Here is a 25,917-nt window from a genome sequence, read left to right on the forward strand (position 1 = left end):
AGTTCCCTTTGCAGGACTAGAGCAGCCGAGCCACCCGAGCCAATTCTTCACTAAGCGACGATGCCAAGCTCTAGTCACTGTCAGGGGCAGGCGAACCTTAGTAATCCTTTATGTTACTGGCCGCTTCCTGTATATGGATTCATCGAGTAGTGTACGGGTATTCCGTCACTTCCTTGATGCCGCAATGTCTTCTGGGAGCTTTTGTCATTGTTCCCAGGAGATGTTGCGGAGGTCTGCCGTGAGTTATCGTGGGATTTACAAAGAACTTGCTTAAAGTTCCGGCGATAACATAAAGGATTACTAAGTTACAGTGGATCGAAAGAAAAAAAACAAAAAAAAACATGCGGTATAGTAATTATGCATATGAGCGTATGGTGGGGGAGTAGATCTTGGGTGGGAGTTCCCACACTTTTTTCCCCAGGACTTGACCCCTGCATACTTCCCATTCTCTATGTCATAATCCCACTGAGAAATCAGGAGAGGAAGACATACTTCCTATTCTCTAGTCTATGACATAATCCCACTGAGAAACCAGGAGAGGAAGTCATACTTCCCATTCTCTATGACATAATCCCACTGAGAAGCCAGGAGAGGAAGGAAGGGATTCCTAGGGACAGGTCAGGCCAGGCTGGTGAGCAGTGCGCGCTAGCGGCCAGCAGGGGGCGCCGGTAGCAAGCTGTCAGCGGCGGGGTTGGGGGCGTGTCCATGTGTCCATAAATCAGCGCTGTATGAGCCACCTGTACATTCCTCCCGGGACATGTGAGCCCGGTACGGGGACAGTGTGCTCAGTGCCGGACACTATGGCGAGTAGGGTCATGTCACACCGCTCGCTCCCTCCCCTTCCCGCTCGTAGTAATGAGGATTAGTTGAAGATCATAGTTGCCAGTCCTGCCATGCTCTCCTCCAGGTACCGGCTGTGCCCCGTGTAGCCAAGTCCGGTCACCATGCCCCTCCAGATGGAGCCGGCTCTGCAGATCGCTCCGCATTCCCTGGCTGTGGTCCTCAGTCATAGGGACCCCGCGGAGAGACTGGCCGAGGAGCGCCGGCTCCATACACACCATGTGGGCTACGAGATCTTCGCCGACTTCAAAGCCGAGAACATGCAACACTTCTGGAACAAGAGGGTGACCTCCGCCATCGCAGAGACCTTCTTCCTGGGGTGGATCGATGAACATGTCCTACTGATCCAGGGCAAGGAGGAGCACCTCGGGGTGCTGAGAGAGGGCTGGGTGCGGAGATCGCTCAAACCTCCCCCGGGGTTCCACATCAAGTATCTAGGTAAGATCACCGACATCCATCGCACTGTGTATGGGGGCATTGATGGAGAACACCCATCTCACTGTGTATGGGGGCATTGATGGAGAACACCCATCTCACTGTGTATGGGGGCATTGGTGGAGAACACCCATCGCACTGTGTATGGGGGCATTGATTAACACCCATCGCACTGTGTATGGGGGCATTGATGGAGAACACCCATCGCACTGTGTATTGGGGCATTGATGGAGAACACCCATCTCACTGGGTATGGGGGCATTGATTAACACCCATCTCACTGTGTATGGGGGCATTGATGGAGAACACCCATCTCACTGTGTATGGGGGCATTGATTGGTCAGACATGAAGAACGCCCATCTCACTGTGTATGTGGGCATTGATGGAGAACACCCATCTCACTGTGTATGGGGGCATTGATGGAGAACACCCATCGCACTGTGTATTGGGGCATTGATGGAGAACACCCATCTCACTGGGTATTGGGGCATTGATTAACACCCATCTCACTGTGTATGGGGGCATTGATGGAGAACACCCATCTCACTGTGTATGGGGGCATTGATTGGTCAGACATGAAGAACGCCCATCTCACTGTGTATGTGGGCATTGATGGAGAACACCCATCTCACTGTGTATGTGGGCATTGATGGAGAACACCCATCTCACTGTGTATGTGGGCATTGATGGAGAACACCCATCTCACTGTGTATGTGGGCATTGATGGAGAACACCAATCTCACTGTGTATGAGGGCACCAATGGGGCAAACATAGAGAACAAAAAACTCACTGTGTATGTGGGCATTGATGGAAAACACCCATTTCACTGTGTATGTGGGCATTGATGGAGAACACCAATCTCACTGTGTATGTGGGCATTGATGGAGAACACCCATCTCACTGTGTATGTGGGCATTGATGGAGAACACCAATCTCACTGTGTATGAGGGCATCAATGGGGCAAACATAGAGAACACAAAACTCACTGGGTATGGGGGCATTGATGGAGCTGACATGGAGAACACTCCTAACACTGTGTATGGAGACATTTATGGGGCAGACATAGATGGAGGACCCTCATTGCACTAGGTATGGGGGAGGGGGGGCATTGATGGGGCAGACATACACAATATTACCAAAATGATTGGGAGGGCTCCCTTTACACACACATGAACTTTAATGGCATCCCAGACTTAGTCTGTCGGGATCAATTTTGAGTTGTGCCACCCTTTGCAGCTACAACAGCTTCAACTTATCTGTCCGGCCCCTTCTCTGTCCCCCCCCCCCCCCCGCTGTCTTCTGGGAGACACACAGGTCCCAGAAGACAGAAGGGACTACTCAGAATGCGCAGCACGACTCGTGCATGTGCAGTAGGGAACCTCCGCTTTAAGGTCAGGACTCTGTGCAGGCCAGTCAAGTTCCTCCACCCCCAAACTCGCTCATCCATGTCTTTATGGACCTTGCTTTGTGCACTGGTCCAAATCATTTGAAGGAGGGGGGATTATGGTGTGGGGTTGTTTTTCAGGGGTTGGGCTTGGACCCGTAGTTCCGGTGAATGGAAAATTCCATGGTTCCAACTTGGTGGTAAAATTTTGGGCATGGCCTCTTCCTGTTCCAACATGACTGTGCACAAAGCAAGGTCCATAAAGACATGAATGATCGAGTTTGGGGTGGAGGAACTTGACTGGTCTGCACAGAGTCCTGACCTCACCCTAATAGAACACCTTTGGGACAAATTAGAGCAGAGAATATGAGCCAGGCCTTCTCATCCACATCAGTGCCTGACCTCACAAATGCGCTTCTGGAAGAATGATCAAACATTCCCATAGACACACTCCTAAACCTTGTGGACAGCCTTCCCAGAAGAGTTGAAGCTGTTATAGCTGCAAAGGGTGAGCCAACTCCATCCTTACGTACTAAGACTGGGATGCCATTAGCAGTTGGCCGATGAGCAGGGCATATTACTGAAGAAGCTGCTAGTAGGTTGCATCTTGTGAGCATGTGGGAAGGATTCAGCCAAACTCCCTCTGAGTTTTCCTTCTTTGCTGGGAGTCTTCTGAGACAGTGATCACCATCCGTTTGTGCCATTATCTGGAGATGTGGATGTTCCTTTATACCGGTGTGCTGTCACCACAAGTTTTGACGACTCACTGGGCATATGCCTTGTTGAGTCCAGTAGCTCTAGTAAGCCTTCCTTATGTTGGTGGTGGCTTCTCCCATTATCTTTTCTTCACACTTGTCCTTCCACTGATGTCCCAAGGTGGTCATTCACTTACCTGGATTAACACCATATTTCAGTTTTCCTCCGTGGACTATATTCATCTACTTTTCAGCACGTTGTTGATTATATTTATTATATTCATTTTTTGCACGTGTGTTATTAAGAATGTAAAATGTCAGTATTTATATGTTTTCGCTGTATTATATACGGTCTTATCCATTATGACCGTTTTTATCTAGCGCTGCACATATATTCATTTTTTTTTTTTTTAAACTGTTTCTTTAAAAAAAAAAAAAAAAAAATGTCATTACTTTGATTGCTTTCACAAGGAATGTAAACATCCCTTGTCAGCAAAAGTCACGTGTCGGGTATTTTTTGTGGAGGCATCTGGGGTCTACAAGACCCCAAATCTCTCCTTTGCAAGTTTGGCTGTTTTGAATACTAACATTCTTTTAAATCTGGCGCCTTGAAGGCTTCTGAAAACCAGAAGTTACACTGTGATGTCGTTTCTAGCCAATCAAAGCCAATTCCGGTTTTGTTTGGGTCTCCGACCAGCTGGCGGACGTGCCGACTGGTCGATTGGGCCTCTCGGTAGGACCCACTGCTTGTGATACTGGCTGCTTAGCCACATCGATTGATAAAACAAGAAAGCTGACTGTCGGCTCTAAAAAACATATAGGGGTAATGGCTGCAGCTTGTTAGCAACTTGTAGCAAAATGATGTACAGGTAGGTGATTTTGCGGCAAGTCTTCCCTGATGAGCTGCAGTGTGTTATGACGCATTAGGCATCATTCACATGGGCGTACTAAGGTGTATAGGTGTTTTATACATCCCGCGCAGGCATGGGATTGTAGGTCGTACACTTACATTGACTAAACATAGTATTAATAAAAAATACACGACACAATACAATTTGGTTTTTAAAATGGCCACGGCACCTTTATTGGTATTTAAATTTAAATCTTTTAAACTTTATTCAAATATTAATAAGTAAAGAAATATATATTCAAAAATGTAAACAAACTTTAAACTCGCTCAGTCATTGAACTTGAGCTATAAATGAATAATTCATAAAACAAAGTCCCCCCCCCTTGATTCAAGGGTGACATAACCACATAATGGTGCCAGCAACAGGGTGGGAGGGGGAGCTCACCAAGTCGATCCAGGACAACTGCAAGCGGGTCTGTCAAGCGGGGCTTTTTATAGACCCATACACGTTCTGAAAAACGTGTTTCCCGCCTAAAAGCCTCGTGACAGGTCATCTTTTTTTTCTGAGGCAAATTTCCTTGTTTTTGGCCACAACTGCTGGTAAGAGTGGGCCCTTGATCATTCTCTATGCAACGAAAAAAAAAGTTTTGCCTCAGATGCACTTTAGGGGCTCGTGTTCATGGATGCCTGGGGCCGTGCAATGTAAAGTTCAGGCACATTTTCCCACCTGGGAGCCACAGGCGCAGTGTACAGTTGTCTGATAGACATGAATGGCCTACGCGGCTGCATGCTGGTATACACCGGTACTTACGCAAACCTGCACACGAGTACAGCTGTAAAATCGAAATGCTGTCTGTATACAGCCATGTAAGCCATTCATGTCTGAGGCACCTGTGGCTGCAATGCGGGGAAATGCACCTGAACAGCCCCAGGTAGTTATGTGCACGAGCCCTAAACTGAATTGCATGGTGACCTATTATTCAGACATAGACTAGCAACATGGAACGCTGGAGTTCATGAAATTCCTGGTGTAATGATTTATACTCATCCCTCACTTGTCCCCAGTCCTGTTGTGTATTGTTCAGCAGATTTACTGCTGACTTCCTTAAAGCCAAACCCCTGACAAAACTGCCTTTTGTTTTAGATAGAGGGAAGGATTGGGACTTCTGTCAGGTCTGTTTTCTGGGTTCCCATGGAGAAAATTTTTCTTCACATCCTGTCCCTGAAATACGGTGTCATGAGACAGAAAAGTGAAGGGAAATCTCTTCATTGGAGACACAGAAGCACCAAAACCACTTTATTAGTAGAGTGTAGAAAGGTCAAATCCCTGTGACATTTTATATTGTGTGTGTGTGTGTTTTCCGGTTCCAGTTTCCAATATTCCCTTCATTTTTATGGTGGTCGCGTTAAAATGGGGAAGGACATTTCCTCACTGGAGTAAGTGACACCAATTGACACGAAACTATTCTAACCATTTCCTACTCCATGTAAAACAAAGAAACATGTTGGCGAGGGTTGGTCTTTTATTATTTGGTCGCATTCATTTATGTATTGTATTCATTTGTTTATATCGCGCTAAACCATTTCTGCCGCACATTACAAGAGAGTGTAGAACTGATCACAATTGGTGTTGGACTCCTAAGAGCTGATTCACATGTGTCCAGCTGCTAGTGTGCATTGTGTAGGGGTAGCGTGACGCATTGTTACAATGCATGCATCATACTGTTTACTTTTTCTTTTACTTTTTTTTTATTAATTTTTTTCGTTTTACTTCTGAGTGACATTTTAACTCTGTACTTCACATTACTGTGTTTGTGCCACTATATGTGCTGTATAAAAAATGCATCTTGTGCTACTTTTTTTCAGCATACACTAATGAAGTGTTGCCCAGCAGGGCAGGTGTGACCAGGTCTTAAAGGTGATTACAGCTGTAGGCCTCATTTACATATGTGCTGATGCCCGTAGTCCATGAATAGGTTGTGTGTTTGCACGGCTTCAGCTGCCAGGTGCTGTGTTCAGCCAGCTCATTCAAGTCTATGGGGATGCACATACATGGCTACTCGTCCCTATATGACAGGTGTGTGGAGCCCTAAACGCACACTGTCACTATAAGCACACAGCCCATTCACGGACTTTGGGCCAGCTGCACGGACACAGATGCTGTTGCCTCTTTGATATCTGTGCGGGTACATGGCCCTGAATGCAGACAGTGTCAGTGTCCATGCAGCTGCTGCATCCTAATCGACATCCATTAGACAGCCTGCATGGGGATACACAGAACACCTCCAGGGGTGCACACTTTAGTTTGTCCTGTGTGAACGAGGCCTATGTGTGCACACACACCCCCTCCTACACTGAGAATCTGTACTCTACCAATTTATTTCCATTATGTGGATGGAGGATAGAGCATCCTAGACACATGCAGGCTTTATATTCCATGGCTGCATTTTAGCACCCGACTGGCTTTATACTTATTCAGTGTACTGCAACTGTTTGGGCTTATTTTACAGGGCAATACATTTTTAAATGTTAGCCATACAAGTGTTCTTGCAACTTGAACTCTATCCATTGAATGTGGAAGGGTTAGAACATCTGTCAGGTTTTTAGAGTTATCTATTTCTCATTGCAGAGAATCTATAACTACAGCTTCCTGTTCTGGCGCTGCAACAGGATGTCCAAGGAGATGTCATAATCTGAGAGGAAAATCCCAATTTTGACAGCTGTCACTGAAACGGTGTCTACATTGGAGATTTCCCTTCTGTCCCAGTGACAGATTTGAGGTCCTTTTTTTTTTTTTTTTTACATGGACGATCCGATCAGGTCCACCTTTCAGTTTTTCAGGCAGACCTGATCGAATGGTCCATGTATCTCTATGAACCGGCAGGTATAAAAAAAAAATAGTGTCTGTTCACACCCACCTACCTCCATTATGATCCGATCCCCTAAAAAAATGGAAGGGGATCGATCCTTCTCTGTCCAGCGGATCTGATCAGAGGCAGTCAGATGTAACTGGTCAGCTGGTTTGTTTACTTCCGGATGCCTTAGAGCAGAGCGTGCTCTGTCTGTATCCACTCTGCATAAACTGAACAGACATGGGGGGGGGGGGGTTATTTACTAAAGGCAAATCCACTTTGCACTACAAGTGCACTGCAAGTGCACTTGGAAGTAAAGTTGCTGTAGATCTGAGGGGGACATGTAGGGAAAATAAACAGCATTTTAGCTTGCACATGATTGGATGATGAAATCAGCAGAGCTTCCCCTAGCTTCAGATCTTCCCCTCAGATTTACAGTGACTGCACTTCCAAGTGAACTTGTAGTGTAAAGTGGATTTGCCTTTCGTAAATAACCCCCTCGGACTTGTCATCTGCCTGCTCTGCTCAAAGAAAATGTACCACTCCAAGCCCCCAATCAACTGTGATAGCAACCGCCCTGTTACACCAACATGTGCTGGCTCTTCACTAATCCATGGAAAGAAGGAACATCCTGTACTGCCACACTCTTTTAACCACTTAAGACCCGGACCTTTATGCAGGTAAAGGACCTGTCCAGTTTTTGCGTTTCGGCACTGCGTAGCTTTAACCGACAATTGCGCGGTCGTGCGATGTGGCTCCCAATCAAAATTGGCATCCTTTTTTTCCCACAAATAGAGCTTTCTTTTGGTGCAATATTTTTTACTTTTTGCTATAATAAATATCCCCCAAAAAGATATAAAAAAACTTTTTTTCCCTCAGTTTAAGCCGATACGTATTCTTCTACCTATTTTTGGTAAAAAAAATCGCAATAAGCATTTATCGATTGGTTTGCACAAAATGTATAGCGTTTACAAAATAGGGGATAGTTTTATTGCATTTTTATACATTTTTTTTTTTTTTTTTACTACTAATGGCGGCGATCAGCGTTTTTTTTTTTTTTCGTGACTGCGACATATGGCAGACACATCGGACAGTTTTGACACATTTTTGGGACCATTGTCATTTTCACAGCAAAAAATGCATTGTTTCCTGTGAAAATGACAATTGCAGTTTGGGAGTTAACCACTAGGGGGCGCTGTAGGGGTTATGTGTGACCTCATATGCGGGGCTGGACGTGTGACGTCATTGATTGTGTTTCCCTATATTAGGAAACACACGATCAATGAAGCTGCCACTGTGAAGAACAGGGAAGCTGTGTTTACACACAGCTCTCCCCATTCTTTAGCTCCGGGGACCGTTCGCGGGACTCCGGCGGCGATCGGGTCCCGCGCCTGCGACCCATGGCTGGGCACTTAAAGAGGACGTACAGGTACGTGCTTGTGCCCAGCCGTGCCATTCTGCCGACGTATATCTGCAGGAGGCGGTCCTTAAGTGGTTAAAGCAAATTTTATTTGAAAAATCCAAAGGATAAAATACAAAAATATAATCCAAAAACATCCAAGAACAGTCAATGACCAATGGTGGACATGCAGGGACAAATAGCTGACGCGTTTTACATCATAGTTCGATGCTTACTCATAGCTTTCTCAGCAGGGAATCAGTGGATCAGATCAACTGCTGAGCAAATCTGATTCCGCCCTGTGTGAAAGGGGCCATAAATGTTACATTTCCCCTTACTTTATGTCCTGGTGATAATTCATCAGAACGAGGAACAAATCTCCCTTACAATATCAGAGGCAGCAGTAAGAAATGAAAGATTCTACTTTGGGGGAAAAAATATTTGGCTAAAGTTCCACTGTAATATCACTGGAGACTTACATCATACATAGGGTCTGAAAACCTAAAACCAGCCCAGGTCATTTGCCTTTCTTTCAGTTTACATTATTTAAATTTTAGACGCCAACAAACATGGTTTTCTGAGCAGGATTGTTTGCACAAAGCTTACCTCGATCATAATGCCTGCATTGTAGTAGTGCTATCTGTTTCATCGACTTGTAGTATCTGCTCATGTTTTATTGGGACAGTGCTGGTGTGACTATTGTGTTTCATTGCCTTGCTGATCTAAGCAAATTATGTCTGCTCTGTCATTATAAATCAGTGTACACCTTTTGTAAAGAACAAATGACTTGGCACGGACCCCTGGGTTTCATCAGGTTAGAGAGCAGATTGGGTTTCATCAGCCTTGAGGGTCTTGAACACCAAGAACAGGTGATGGTTTCTATGTAGGCCCAGTGGAAGCAGCTGATAGGGTGACCCATCTTTCATTAGTGTGGTCAATGGTGATCTCTGATCTAACCAATCCATCTTTTACAGGATCCGACCTGTAAAATCTACCGGTCATTTCAAAGCACGGTACTGAAATGTGATCATACTTGACATACACGTCGTGTCTATTTAGTTGCCTAGACTAGTTTGATCTACTCTTTGGTGACAGATAACTTTATCGTTGCTTGGGGGCAGCTATAATTTGCAATTAGTCATGTTAGTTTTTGTATTAACAATGCTTGCATCTTGTTTTACATGTGTTGGAAAGCGAGGTGTGTATTGTCTAGTGTTATCAATGGGGGCTTATTTAAAAGAATAGTCCACCTTTGTGAACAGGTCTCATGTCGCCCCCATATTTAGGGTGCAACATAAAACATGGTCACATTCCCAAATCCTCCTCCCTCAAACCACTTTTTATTTTTTATTTTTTTTAACAGAAGGCCTTTTATTAACCACTTCCATACAGGGCACTTATACACCTTCCCGCCCAGACCAATTTTTAGCTTTCAGTGCTGTTGCACTTTGAATGACAATTGCGCGGTCATGCTACACTGTACCCAAACTAAATTTTTATCATTTTGTACCCACAAATAGAGCTTTCTTTTGGTGGAATTTGATCACCTCCTGGGATATTTATTTTCTGCAAAAAAAATAAAAAAATGACCGAAAATTTAGAAAAAAAAACTTTGTTTTGTTTCTGTTATAAAACATTGTAAATAAGTATGTTTTTTCTCCTTCACTGATGGGCACTGATGGTACTGCACTGACGGGCACTGATAAGGCAGCACTGATGGGCACCGATGAAGTGGCACTGATGTGGTGGCATTGATGGGCACTAATATGCGGCACTGATGGGTGGCACGGATGGGCACTGATAGGCCGCACGGATAGGCGGCATGGATAGGCGGCATGGATGGGCATGGATAGGCGGCACGGCTGGGCACAGATAGGCGGCACGGCTGGGCACTGATAGGCGACATGGATGGGCACTGATAGGCGACATGGATGGGCACTGATGGGCGGCATGGATGGGCACTGATGGGCGGCATGGATGGGCACTGATGGGCGGCATGGATGGGCACTGATGGGCGGCATGGATGGGCACTGATGGGCGGCATGGATGGGCACTGATGGGCGGCATGGATGGGCACTGATGGGCGGCATGGATGGGCACTGATGGGCGGCATGGATGGGCACTGATAGGAGGCACGGATGGGCATAGATGGGCACTATTGTATGTGTTGTACTAATGGATGCCAAACAATGCCTGCCAATCAGTGATGCCCATTGTGGGCACTGATTGGCATCCATTGCGGCACTGATTGACATCAATTTTTTGTGTCCTCCTCATCCCTGGTGGTCTAGGGTGGCATCCTTCTTTTTTTTTTTTTTTAATCCCTGGTGGTCTATATGGCCATCCCTGGTGGTCCAGTGGGCATCCCTGGTGGTCCAGTGGGCATCCTCGGGGGGGGGCTGTGCTGATAATCGATCAGCACAAATCCCCCCCCCCCCTGTCACAGGAGCAGCCGATTGGCTCTCCTCTACTCGCGTCTGACAGACGCGAGTGAGGAAAAGCCGATTACCGGCATTTCCTATTTACATCGTGATCAGCCGTGATTGGACACGGCTAATCACGTGGTAAAGAGTCTCCGTGAGAGTCTCTTTACCTTGATCGGTGTTGCGGGGTGTCAGACTGACACCCTGCAACAATGATCGCCGCAATGTGCGCCCCCGGGGGCGCGCAGCGGCTCAGAATCCTGAGGACGTCATATGACGTCCAGTCAGGATTCTACAACCACTTTGCCAACGTCAATATGTCATTGGCGGGCGGCAAGTGGTTAAAGAATAGAAATATACAATGGACATGTGAATATCAGCAAATAGTACACTCAAACCACCTTTTTACTTACCTGCAGGGGGACTTGTAAATGTCAATGGAGAGCACAAGGATGGTGATAGCCTGCGCTTGTACGTTTTTTTCCTTCTGCTCGATTAAAAAAGGTCCTTAACTCCGTATGAACCTGGGGGAAGATTCTTTAGAGCCGGTTCACACTGGGGCGACTCGTCAGGCGGCTCAGCCGACTGACGAGTCGCGTCCCATTCTATGCAATAGAACCATTCTAATAGGAGCGACGCAAGTCGCTCTGACTTAGAAAAAGGTTCTTGTACGACTTTGAGGACGGCTCGGGGCGACCTGCATTGACTTCTCTACAGAGGTAATTTTGCAGGTCGCCTCTGAAGTCGTCTTCAGGACGCCTTGCGGAGTTGCCCCCGAAGTCGTTACCGCCTAAGTGTGAACCGGCTCTTAGGAGCTTCTACATGGCACCTGCAATGCAATGGTCATGGTTGCAATGTTCTGCAATCTTCAATGGAAAAACATAATAAATGTGCATTTTTAAAATATTCTTAATGTGAATACATTTATATAAAAAAAAAATGCTTAAAGGGTCACTAAAGGATTTTTTTTTTTTTAGCTAAATAGCGTCCTTTACCTTACTGCAGTCCTGGTTTCATGTCCTCATTGTTCGTTTTTGCTTTGATGTTGCTGTAATTCCTCTGTTCTGGACACTTCCTGGTTGTCTGTTTCCTGATCACCACAGTACTGGGAGATTTCTCTCTGTGGTCACTAATCAAGGAGGTGTGATTACTGTGTGTCTAAAACCCCTCAGCACCAATCAGTTTCGTTTTGCAAAACCTTCACTGCCCTCTATTGGCTCTCTGGCTCTGTACATCAGAGAACCAGGAAACAACAGCAAAAACTAAACTAAACTGTAGGTACATTATATGATTGGTTTGTATCTATTTTTAATCATTTTTAAAAGGAATAAGTTAATAATTAGTTCTCTATACCCTGTAAACAGTCATTTCAGCAAAACAAATGTTTTCCTTTAGTGACCCTTTAATGCTTTTAAAGTGTTTGAAAACCCTAAAAAATAACTTTTGGCCTGTGAAACATACTATTACAAGTGGTAGGGGGCGCTAGTGAATACATATAGTATTAATTATTTAATATATAATATAAAAAATAATTGAATCCTGTGACAGATGTGATTAGTGTTAGTATTGTTTGTGATCAGATATTGTCCATTAGGCAATAGATTGCCAAAAGAATAATCATATAAAGTCCCAACAAAATTTAGGTTGGTGCAGAATTATTTTATGCCAGTGCTGTGAAATATACTGTTGAAAGTGTTGGCTGTATTTGTTCAATAAGTCCAAAAAATACACATTGATCAGGTGAGAAATTCAGCGTTGTCTTGTGCACACTGTTATCTCAATGAGCCTTCCTAGATCTTATCTTGGGACTTTAGAATCATTGGTGCCTATGTTGTGGAGATGAGGGCATTGGTGGGTTAGAGCGGGGCTCGACAAATCCCGGTCGCCAGGTCGCCATGGCGACTAGAAATGGGGTCCTGGCGACTTGGCTTTTTTTTTTTGTGAGCTGGCACATCTGGTGGTGAGCCGTTGGTATTACAAGTTATTACCACCAGATGTGTAAGCTGGCGCCATCTGGTGGTGGCCGTTGGTATTACAAGTTAAGCATTACAAGTTAAACAGCAATTCTAATGTAATTTTTCACTATTTTCACTGCCATCTTCTTCCCTCTAATTAGAACCCCCAAACATTATATATATATTTTTTATCCTAACACCCTAGAGAATAAAATGGCGATCGTTGCAATACTTTCTGTCAAGCCGTATTTGCGCAGCGGTCTTGCAAGCGCACTTTTTTGGGAAAAATTTACACTTTTTTTAATTAAAAAATAAGACAACAGTAAAGTTATCCCCATTTTTTTTTTTAATATTATGAAAGATAATGTTACGCCGAGTAAATTGATACCCAACATGTCACGCTTCAAAATTACGTCTGCTCGTGAAATGGCGACAAACTTTTACCCTTTAAAATCTCCATAGGCGACATTTAAAAAATTCTACAGGTTGCATGTTTTGAGTTACAGAGGAGGTCTAGGGCTAGAATTATTGCTCTCGCTCTACCAATCGTGGCGATACCTCACATGTGTGGTTTGAACACCGTTTACATATGCGGGCGCTGCTCACGTATGTGTTCGCTTCTGCGCGCAAGCTCGTCGGGACGGGGCGCGTTTTCTGGCTCCTAACTTTTTTAGCTGGCTCCTAGATTCCAAGCAAATTTGTCAACCCCTGGGTTAGAGTAGTTCAGCAAAAGACAGCTGGGCAGGTCTGACACAACTCTGTCCACAAAAGTCCTGAGAGCTGGGTTTATTTCTAGTGGAGCATAGCTAATACTCAAGCTTGCATGCCGTTTTATAGAACAGAAAGGCCTTTGAACTTGTTTTTGAATATTTAAGACTAGGAGAAGTTTATCCAAAACCTCTTACTTTTCAAAGTGGTTACTATAGAAAATGGATCTTCCCATCGTGAGTTTCAGTTTAATACACTAGTCATTTTTACACACCCATTGAATTAATCCAATACTTGAAACGGACTTTGACTTTATCATATTGCATCCAAATAGTACAATGGTGCCATAACCAGCTAAACGTTATAGTAAAGTGAAGCTTATAGCTATAGCTTTAGGATCCAGCCTTGTCTTTGTTCTCATCCTGCTCTGAATTGGCACTTTGAGAAGTTTTCAAGCATGGGTGTCCAGCTCAGACTTGAGGGCCCAGGGTTCTCTCAAGTTTAGAATATCTCTTATCAGCGGATGGCGAATTTAGTGAGTTTGGTGATGTTTTAAATAAATTGGGCATCAATTTTCATAGGAATATAGTCTGTTTCTATGTAAACTGGCATCAGTTTTCCCAGAAACATGGGTTGTATGTGACCCTTGTGAAGCAATAAAAGCCACTCCTAGAAATTAACTACCAGTCTTTGAAAGTGCATGAACAATGGCAGTCATGGGGATAATGGACAGATCTCCATGTAGCAGGGAGTGTCAGGTTTATAAATGCAATAATTTAATAAATGTCCGTCTCTATTCCCCAGCCCAACACCCGGCAAAAACTAAGGGTGGGGGATGCAATAAATTGGAGAGATAGTGAAAACCTGCAGGAATTTCTAGCCTTTTGTTTTATTTTAATCTGTACTAATTTAGTATGTTTTGGGAGTTAAAAACAAAATATGAGCATGTTGCTGCCCACCAGGGGGTTGCTTGTACCTCCTACCTGTGGTAATGAATTCTCCGACAAAGACAAAATACCTCTGCCCATTCCTGTGTCCCACAGTGTGACATGCATTGACCTATCACCACCAACTTGTCATGTTAATGACAGGGTCATGTTTAAAGGGTCACTAAAGGATTTTTTTTTTTTAGCTAAATAGCTTCCTTTACCTTACTGCAGTCCTGGTTTCATGTCCTCATTGTTCGTTTTTGCTCTGATGTTGCTGTAATTATTCTCTGTTCTGGACACGTCCTGGTTGTCTGTTTCCTGATCACCACAGTACTGGGAGATTCTAGTTTCATTTTCCAAACCATCACTGCTCTATGGCTCTGTACATGCACAGAGGCAGGATAACATGCAAAAACGAAACTAGATGCAAAAACGAAAATAGAGGTACATTATATGATTGATTTTTATCTATTTTTAATCAATTTTAAAAGGAATCAGTTAACTATTATGTCTCTATACCCTGTAAACAGTCATTTCAGCAAAAAAATATGTTTCCTTTACAACTCCTTAAAGCTTTTAAAGATCAAGATGTTCATGAAGTAATGGGACAAATTTTTCAAGCAATAATCCTTAAATTAACAAAAGATTAAAAAAAGCAGCAACATTTTTTTTTAATATATAAAATATATTTAATAATTTTGTATTTGGCGTTAGACTCATTTTATCAGTGTTGGATAAAATCCGCTTTAAGCGTGTCCAATTCACACTCCAATTCTGCTAGTTTGACAGGTTAATTGCATTTAATCATTGTATTATGGTGATGGAATGTGTTTCTTGCGTCATGCGTTATTGCAAAGCTCAACAAAGGAACCCTGCTCGTTGTCGGCCAAATAAAGAGACTTTGCTGGATGTCTCATTGATGCTATCAGCAGACATAGCTGAACAAGTTGGTGCTAGCCGTCCTGTACACTTATTCATCTATTTAGCTAATCATATACAATTGTCTGTAAACAATATTTTTTACAATGTACCATTAGGCATCATTCACATGGGTGAACACTGTAGTAGCCATGTTTGCCCTCACAAATGGTATGCATTTTGGGGCCATGTACTCTCACCCGCATGGCTGTGTCCGTGCAGTCGCAGAGTCCCAGTCAATATGAATGGGACTACCTGCATGGAAATACCTGTGCTCACAAACAGTCCTTTCACTGGTGTACAGTGTAGTACACTCATGTGGATGAAATCTTAAATAGAAACTCCAGGAATTAGCTTTATTGCCGACATTGGCCGAATTTGCAATGATGTAATTATCCATGTCTGATATCCAGAGGGCCAAGTTATAATCATAAGTGGTGCCGCGCTCCTAAACCAAAACGTGTTAGTATCTCTTTGGATCTATATAAAAAAAACTATATCAAAGTATCAGTGAAAATGCAGTGATAAATCAGTCCATAAACAGTCCTTTAGTGCATATTTGCTTGCATCAATAATACTTGAAATCACATCCAAACTTGTGTTCCTTTAATAAAGAGAAAGAGAGAGCGGGACTTTAAATGAAGCATGTGCAGGGATCAGATTAAAATGGATAGGGGGAAAATAATAAATCTGGAATAAGTTATAAGTTATTAATTTCAAAACTTTCAAATAATGCACCGTCCATGACTATATTGCATTATTAAATGTTTCTTTAATTAGTGTTCACTTCTATGTGCTCCAATCATCCGTATGCGTTGGTGATTATCCCCCCATCTGATGTGCCCTCAACTGGGGGATAAGACCAACCAATTTTTGTCCCTCTCTTGGAATCTATTTTGCAGTTGCACTTCTCTTTCAGGCAGCCTTAAGCCTCGTACACACGATCGGACTTCCATCGGACAAATCCGTGGAAGGGCGTTGTCTGTGAACTTGTTCTGCATACCGACGGCAGAATATTTTCAGCCAATATTCACCAAACCACGTGTTTTTTCAGCTCTTTACCGCCACCCTTTGGGCAACTTCTGCTATTGTCTGATGTTTAGCATTGGTTCGGAGCATGCCTTTTTTTACTTTGGATTTTAGTTGGGCGGATTTGTGTACACACGATCGGATAATTCGACGTAACACATTTATTGAGAGAGAAATGGCCTAATTTAACGTGCATTAGTCGCAGGGTGATACTGCGAATGCACCGATCTGAGAGTGTGCCACCGCCCCGATATTAGAGGAATTGGAATGAAAACTAGTGGTTTGGGCTTTGAAGGCACACGATACAATTTATATGAAAATACTAGAAAATGTATTAGTATGAAATATCATAAAATCAATCCGGAGGATATGGAGGGCTTGCTCCTGAGGAAGCGCTATTTCCAAGCGCGCAACATGTAGAGCAAGCCCTCCATATCCTCCGGATTACTACTCGGGTTACACAATATAAGATTGTATCTTTAAATTCGCTTTACACTTTAGCCTCTGTATACTAAGATTATATAAGTACTGTGTTAACCTCTGTAGAACCAGCTATTCATTTAATTTCTATGTTGATTTTATGTTTTTAACTGATTTTATGATATTTCATACTAATAAATTTTCTAGTATTTTCATATAAATTGTATCGTGTTCCTTCAAAGCCAAAACCACTAGTTTTCATTCCAATTCCTGTAACACATTTATTGTCAGACAGTTGGTGAGCATGAACAGTTGTCGTTAATTCCGCCAACAATTGTCTGATGGAGCATACACACGGTCGGATTATCCAATACAACACGTCCATCAGACAATTATTGTCATAAAATACGATCGTTTTTGTGTTTATCTCCATTCATCATATCATGAAAAGAAAAAAACTGAACATAGTACTCATCTTTTAAAAAAACCGGTTTTATTCAATGCAAAGGTTTAAAAACACTTCAGAGGGCCAATAGGGTTGCTGAAAACCTCTTCAGTAGTCTGCACTACATACCATAGTCACAAGTCAGGCTTGCTTAAACTGAAATAAAGCCAGTTTTCAGACAGTTTATTCCAGAATTCAGACTTTATTTAATTTGATTTTACCTCACTCCTTTTGAAATTTAATTTTTTCCTTTTAAATTTTAAGAAAAAATGTGAAAACCTCTAGTTTTCACATTTTTTTTTATTAAAAATTAAATTTTTTTTAATTAAAAAAAAAAAGAAATTCTATATATAAGAAATTAATTTTTACATATAAAAAAAAAAAGACAAATTAAGTAGAAGAATTTAACATGTTGCATGAATTGTACAAAAATTCAAAACAAAACAGGATGGTAACAAGTAGACTCTAGAGCAGGGGTCTCCAAACTGCGGCCCGAGGGCCGGATGCGGCCCTTTGCTTGCCTTTACCCGGCCCTTGGGACAGTATCCCTCCCACTGATGCGAGACACTATTCTGACATCTGACAGCGACAGTGAAGCACCATTTCTCCCACTGACACCACTAATGGGGCACTATTCCTCCCTATGATACCAACGATGGGGCATTATTTCTCCCACTAATACCATATGTTTAGTACCACTGATGCCAGGAAAATGTCCACCCCCCGCTGGCCAAAGTCTGGCCCTCCAAGAGTCTGAAGGACAATAAACTCTCCCTTTGTTTAGAATGTTTGGAGACCCCTGCTCTAGAGGGATATATCATACCCCTGTGCTCATTACCATACAGTTTCTACTGGTGGCTAGATAGCAAGTAGTTGGGAAATACCACTTCCAACTCCATTCAATACATTATGCATTGTTTTTAATTTTTGTACAATTTATGCAACATGTTGAATCCTTCGATTTAATTTGTCTTTTTTTTTTATATGTCAAAATAATTTTTTTTATATTCAGAATTTCTTTCTAAATATTTTTTTTCGTTGCCTTAAAAATCCCAAACTAAAGGTTTTTCACATTTTTATGTTACCCTAGGGATGATGGCAATTACACTCCTAGTCACATGAGGAGTCTTACTTTGTTTTGTTTTTTAATTGTAAGTAAATCCAATTAATAAAATCACATATGAAGTTAAGAGAGAAGTGTGGGATTTAAAAAAAAATAATCATTCATACTTACCTAGGTGGATGTTTCATCAATCCAATGCTGCATCTGTCCCCCGTCGCCTCTACACCGAGAACAGAGCAATCAAAGGCCGCTGATCACTCAGTTCTCTAGTCCACTCTGGGCACAGAGCAGCGACCGTCAGTCATCGCTCTGTGGAGGGGGTGGGAGTGGCTGGCTCAGACTGCCAGCTGTGCGATGAGAGGCTGCATCAGTTGCTTGTAGGGCATCTGGGCGGATCCTGACATTATTATCGGGATCCCTGCAGAGCCTGGAGCGACTCTGTGACATCAACCAACAATGGACTTTAGCCTACTGTTGTCTTAGTCTGGGTCACAGAGTGCAGAACTAAGTGCACTGTGCCCCACAGAAGTATGGCCAAAAGAGCTTTCCTATAACAGGTTGTGTAATTTCGATAGGCTTCTGATGGAATTTACAGGTGGCCATTAGACAACTAGTAATGGGCAAATCCAATTTTTTTTATTGTAAAACTCAAGCTTGGTCCTCCTGAAATTCTCTTTTGGTCAGTAAGGCTGACCATCATACGGAAGGACCAGTAGGGAGATTTGGGAGGGTGCAGCCAAGCTGTACTTTTACAGGAACTTTTAAGATTTTTTTCATTATATGCTCAGTCAGTCACGTTTTATGACAGTTTTACTTCAAAGTCATGTGTTTAAAGTTGAGACCTTATCTATGAGTTGTATAGGCTTCTTTTTGAGTCAGTAAAACATGCAGATAAAGCATGCAGCTACCATATACAAGTAAAGTCACCTTGGGATGAGTATGGTTGGCTTTGCAGGAGTAGATCTAAAGAACCACATTTATAAACTGCACACTGTTATTCCAGTTTCTCCAGAAAATCCAAGTACAGTTACTGCTGTAATAACGTCTCTGCTGTAAAACACATATATTGTTAATGGGATGTCAAACCTTTTTACAGTATCAGTTTCAACCCTTTCAAGTTTTATCATCATCGAGAAATATTACCATTCTTTTCAACAAACCTACTTTTACTTTATGGCATAATTGCTACTTTTGTGTTGTGTTAATTTGTTGGGTGTGTTTTGGTAAACAGTTTACAATTGTTGTCATTGTAAAAATGCTACTTAAAGCGGAGTTCCACCCAAAAGTGGAACTTCCGCTTATCTGCTTCCTCCCCCCTCCAGTGCCACATTTGGCACTTTCAGGGTGAGGGGGAACGGGTACATGTTTTTGACCGTTACCCTTCCCCACTTCCGGAAAACTGCACTATGGCGCCGTCCCTTTTGAAGTTCAGCCCTCCTTCCTCCGGCTCCGGGCTAGTTAGAAAGCACAGCGTGCTTTGCGAATGTGCAGTAGGAAACCCTACTAGAAATGGCAACGACAGCACCTAGGAGTCAATTGAAAAATCGGCTGGGTTGCTGACATCACAGGCTCCCAGGACAGGTAAGTGTCCATATATTATTTAAAAGTCCGCAGCTACAGTATTTGAATGATGCATTCTGTAGTGTTATTTTGAAAAACAGTCTTATTGGCAGATTCACCAGATGAAAAGCCTAAAAAAGAAAATGAATTCAGCCTTCACATCTAAGAATTGGTAAACTGCAATAAAATAAATGTTTGCTTTTGAGTTTAATACCACTTTCTGACCTAAGGTGCACACATTGGCCAGTCCCTTAGGGCACTTTCACACTGAGGCGTCGGAGGTAAAGCGCCGCTATTTGTAGCGTCGCTTTACCGTTGTTTTAGCGGCACTCTTCGGCCTCTACTAGGGCGCTTTTAACCCCTGCTAGCGGCTGAAAAAGGCGATGCCCGTTAGGGGTGCAACGGATCAAAAAACTCACGGTTCGGATCATTATTCGGATCAGAGTCACAGATCGGCAAAAACACATCCCCCCCACTGTAATATCCAAATCTCCCCCCCCCCCCCCCCCACACTGTAATATCCACATCTCCTCACTAATATCCACATCTCCCCCACTGCAGTGGCGTCACTAGAGTTGGTGTCACCCGGTGCAAAAACAAAAGGTGTCACCCCCCCCCACCAACTATAGTCCCCCTCAGTACAGACCCCCCCTCCCTCGGTGCAGACACCCCCATCGGTACAGACATATCCCCCCTCTCAGTACAGACATATCCCCCCTCTCAGTACAGACATATCCCCCCTCTCAGTACAGACATATCCCCCCTCTCAGTACAGACATATCCCCCCTCTCAGTACAGACATATCCCCCCTCTCAGTACAGACATATCCCCCCTCTCAGTACAGACATATCCCCCCTCTCAGTACAGACATCCCCCCCTCTCATTACAGACATCCCCCCCCCTCAGTGCAGACACCCCCCAGTTGTAAAGACAGCAATCCCCCCTCAGTGCAGACACCCCCCCAGTAGTAGACAGTAACCCTTCAGTGCAGACCCCCAGTCCCCCTTACAGACCTCAGACCATGGTGTGTGTGTGTGTGTGTGTGTGTCCCACGAGTGCGGGCTCCTCCTCCTCTCTGGTTGTAAACAGAGAGGAGGTCCGCCGCCGGGTGTACCAAGATGGCTGTGGCTCCGGAGCTAGGCCGAAGCCGCGGCCTTTCCTAATGCTATGGCCGCCAGGCAATCCATGGATCACATAGTGTGCCAATCCGAAGGGGGTGACCCATTCGGATCACGGATCAACGGTGACCCGTTGCACCACTACTGCCCATTAATTTCACTGGGGAGGGGCACTTTAGGAGTGGTGTATACACTGCTCCTACAGCACCTCAAAGATGCTGCTTGCAGGCTTTTTTTTTTTTTTTTGCATCCTGCCAGCGCACCACTCCAGTGTAAAAGCCCTTGGGCTTTACACTGGAGTAAAAGGAGAGTCCCTTTGCAGGCGCTATTTTTAGCGCTATAGCTCCTGTGAAGTGCCTCAATGTGAAAGTAGCCTTAATGATCACTTGCTGGAAAGAAATGCTTCAGAGAAAAATTAATCGATATTTTGCATTACAGTCTGTGCCACTGCCCAAGTCACAAAGGGAGGAGATGGTCTGTTAAGTGGCAGCATGGATTGCTTGAGACATCTACTAGGCGGAAGACTATGTTAAATTTATAAAGCACTGGTAGCACACTAGTAGCGAGTGGGAGTATGTGGCAGTGACTTCAGCCGTGCAAACATTTGGGCCTTAATTTAATTGGCCAGATTAAAGGTGAAGTCCAGCCTGAGCTTTTTAGGCTGGGCTTCTCCTCTGGGTCATAGGCGTGCAATTAGTTTTGCAATCCTGTAACCCGTTTTCAGTGGAGATCGGTCTGAAGTCCGCTCTCCGCTGACGTCACTGGGATCAGTCGAGGCAGCTCGTCATCACGACTTCCAAGTCTAGATCCGCCAGCTGCCTTGATTGATGGCAGTCTCAGCGAGCTGCTGAGATGGCCTCTTCCTGCCCCTCCACTGCTCAGCGCTCCAATGAGCATGGAGAAGTAGAGCAGAAGCGATGCTGACTGACTTTATTTTTTCGGCTCAAAAACGCCCCAAGCGATTACAGATTTGTGCCCATTATCTGGCCAAAAAACATATGAACTGTCTAAATGACTGCATTTCGGATGATTTTTCGAACAGTGTATGGCCAGCATTGGGCTCTGACAGATTTCATCTTTTGCTTTTGTTAGTTCTAGTTCTGAATAGAAGCACTCACTTATATACTGGGTGTATCTGTAGAAATTAGTGATATGCCGAAATTGCTGGCCAATCAAGCACAGTAATCCCACGGTCATTGAACCAGGTTTTGGTGCTTTTGGCAGTGTGGGCAGGTGCCAAGTTCTGCTGGAAAATTAAGTCAGCATCCCCATAGAGCTCGTCTGTGGAAGGAAGCATGAAGTCCTCCAAAATCTCCTGGTAGACGGCTGCGTTGACCCCAGACTTAAAGCGGTAGTTCACCCTCCTTCACCTCATTATTCCATTACTTTCGGCATCGTAGCGCGAGCTACGGTATGCCGGTCCTAAATTTTTAATCCCCGTACTCACTGTGCTATTGTTGATTGAAGAATCCGACTCCCGCGGGGAATGGGCGTGCCTACGGAGAGGGAGGATGATTGACGGCCGGCTCTGGCACGTCACGCTCCCCGAAGACAGCCGGAGTAGGTCTCGGCTATTCACAGCGCCTGCGCACAGGCTATGCGCAGGCGCCGTGAATAGCCAAGCCTATTTCGGCTATTTCCGGAGAAGCGTGACGTGCCAGGGCCGGCCGTCAATCACCTTCTCTCACCATAGGAACGCCCATTCCCCGGATTCTTCAATCAACGATAGCACAGTGAGTACGGGGATTAAAAATTTAGGACCGGCATACCGTAGCTCGCGCTACGATGCCGAAAGTAATGGAATAATAAAAAAAAACATTTTTTTTTTTTTTAACAGGGTGAACCCCCGCTTTAATGAAGCACATTAGACCAACACCAGCAGATGACATGGCTCCCCAAATCAACACAGACTATGGAAACTTCACACTGGGCTTCAAGCATCTTGCAGTGGTTTCCAAATAAGATACAAAATTTGCTCTTATCAGAAAAGAGGACTTTGGACCACTGAGCAAAAGACCAGATCTGTTTTTCTTAAGCCCAGGTAAGACACTTCCGACATTGTTTGTTGTTCAGGAGTAGCTTGACAAGAGAAATACAACATTTGAAGCCCATGTCCAGGTCTTGATGCACTGACTCCAGCCTCAGTCCACTCCTTGTGAAAGTCCCCAACACTTTTGAATGGCCTTTTCCTGACAATCCTCTCCAGGCTGCGGTCATTCCTGCTGCCTGTGCACCTTTGTTCTTCCACACTTTTCCCTTCCACATAACTTTCTATTAATGTGCTTTGATACAGCACTTTGGGAACATCCAACTTCTTTTGCAATTACCTTTTTAAAGCTTTCCCTCCTTATGGAGGGTGTCAATGATGGTTTTCTGCACAACTGTCAGGTCAGCAGTCTTTCCCATGATTGTGATTCCTACTGAACCAGATTGAGAGACCATTTAAAGGCTCAGGAACCCTTTGCAGGTGTTGTGGCTTGATAAGCTGATTAGAGTGGGACACTTTGAACCTAGAATATTGCACCTTTTCACCATATTCAAATTTTCTGAGATTGTGGATTTGGGGTTTTCATGAGCTGTAAGCCATAATCCTCACAATTATGACAAATCATGGCTTGAACTATCTTGCTTTGCATGTAATGAGTCTCTCGTATATTAGTTTCACCTTTTAAGTTGCATTAGTGAAATAAATGAACTTTTGCACGACATTTAAATTTTCAAAAAATCTAGCTATTAAAACACTCACATAAATGCTAGTTTTATTAAATAAATGTTATCAAACATTATTACATGATCTGAGCATTCCCCTTCTTTCCTCTACACCGGGGGTCATCAACCAGGCGATCCGCGGAGCGCTCCGGAGCCTCGGCCGTAGGAAAGTCCCCGGCTTCGGCCTAGCTCCGGAGCGGCGGCCATCTTGCTCCACCCCAACCAATCACAGATCGGCTGTGATTGGTTGGATGGGATGTCCAGTCTCTGCACCTGATTGGCCCGCGTGATGAGCTGCCCGGATTGGCTGGCTTACTTGGCGGCGCTCTGGGAATCATCTGTGCTGACATGTGTCTTCATTCTGGTGCCTTGGCTTCCACTGTAAAATACACTGTGATGCACACTCCATGCAATCTGCCTGCACACTGATTAAACTTCTCCTGCAAACAGACCAGGTGGATAGGAAGGATGGCACAGGTCAGTGATGTAGCCCAGGAGGGTACCAGCAGTTATAGAGCTTGAAATGAAGCCATAAAAGGTTTTGGGCAATTAAAAAAAAAAAAAAAATTAAGTTTACAAATTTGCAAGAAAATAAAAAAACTGTGTATATTTATATAAAATCTCACATACGTATATACTGTTTACATGTTAAATTTTAAAAGCCGCAGCAAACCTTACATGTTTGCTAATGTGACAGAACACCTCTGATTTTCAAACATGTAAGGTTTGCTGCGCTTTTTAAAATTTAACATGTAAACAGTCTGTCAGATTTACATATACTGTATTTAAGCACATAAGCTACATTTCGTGTTGAAAATAACTGAATCTAAAACTCTGTTGGGTGTAACAAGATTAGTCTTTTTTTTTTTTGCTGATCCGAAAAATGATCCGATCTGTGACTCCTGATCCGAGGATCGATCCGATCCGTGAGTTTTTCGATCCGTTGCACCCCTAATAACCACTAGCAACAATAACAGCTTCCACCCCTGGGAGAAGACAGTTGCTGATTCCCCTGTCAGCACTGTCTGTGTTAATGGGGAAATTGTGTGAATTCTTTTCTTCTACCCGCAGTTGCAGGAAAGAAAGATATTTGTACCATGTATGACCAGCCTGAGTCTCCTTTTTAAGAAACTCCTAGTTAGTGTGTGAAAAACCTGCAGGTTGGGCTTTGGTCTTTGTCTGGAGCAAATGATCTGTCAATTCACCGAGTGTAATTGGATTTACCATCACAAAACGTAGACTGCATAAACATCCACCACGTACTTTGTCTCAGACCATTGTTCTGCAGGGATTCACCATCCTTTCACGTGAAAGCCACAACTTGAAGCAACAGGAAAGACAAAATGAAAAAACGTTCAACCCAGTGAAATAACCGGCACCCAGCTAGCTTAGGTTATTAAAAGGAAGCACACATATAATCCCCAGGGTCATTATGGGTCTTGCTGGTGCCTAGCAGGTTTTGGACAATTGTCCAGATATCTTCAGAGTACTCACATCATAAGCCTCGTACACACGATCAGAAAACTGTGAGGAGAGCTTTTGGCCGGGAATCCTGGCCGTGTGTATGCTCCTCGCAGTTTTTCCGATGGGAAAACTGCCCAAAAACCACCGGACAAAAAAAGAAAACCAGTTCTCTTTTTTCCCGCTTTTTTCCCGCCGGCGGACTTTTGCCCGGTGGCTTTTGGCAGTTTTCCTATGGGAAAAACTGCGATAGAGCATACACATGGCCTGGAATTCCGGCAAAAACTCCATCGCATTTTTCCTGTCGGTAAAACCGGCCGTGTGTAGGGGAAAGACTGAACCGAGCAGGTTCTTGGCTTTCCCCTCGGGATTTCCGACAGGGGACTTTTCCCGACAAAATCCCTTACGTGTGTACAAGCCAACTGAAGGTAACTACAGCTCGCCTCCATGCCTGAAAACAAATTCTGGGTGGATGATTTTTGGTTTGTAGTTGAGCACAGATCATTATGGTACTGAACGTTCTAGAATTGCACATTCCCAAACTATCCACAAAAGTTACAATCTCCTCTTTAGATCTTCCAACTATGTAGTGCCATGACTTGCCCAACAGGATACAAATTTAATTAAATGTTTTGAGATTGTACAAAGACTGGCCAATTTTGGACATGTCATTTAGGCCCCTTTCACACTACTGCGACTTCAAAGTCACGCGATTTTACCAA

General features: G+C 43.8%; 1 protein-coding gene across 2 annotated transcripts in view; it reads left to right on the forward strand.

The window, feature by feature from the left end:
• Positions 1-737: 737 nt before the first annotated feature.
• Positions 738-25,917, forward strand: part of STOX2 (storkhead box 2) — a 280,620-nt gene continuing 255,440 nt past the window's right edge. For both annotated transcript variants that reach the window (XM_040333977.1, XM_040333978.1), the window contains exon 1: positions 738-1,278. In XM_040333977.1, coding sequence (XP_040189911.1) covers positions 945-1,278 — 334 coding nt within the window. In that variant the 5' untranslated portion in view covers positions 738-944. The remainder of the gene's footprint in view (positions 1,279-25,917) is intronic.

Source organism: Rana temporaria, chromosome 1, assembly GCF_905171775.1.
Source record: "Rana temporaria chromosome 1, aRanTem1.1, whole genome shotgun sequence".
In the NCBI taxonomy this organism is placed as follows: domain Eukaryota; kingdom Metazoa; phylum Chordata; class Amphibia; order Anura; family Ranidae; genus Rana; species Rana temporaria.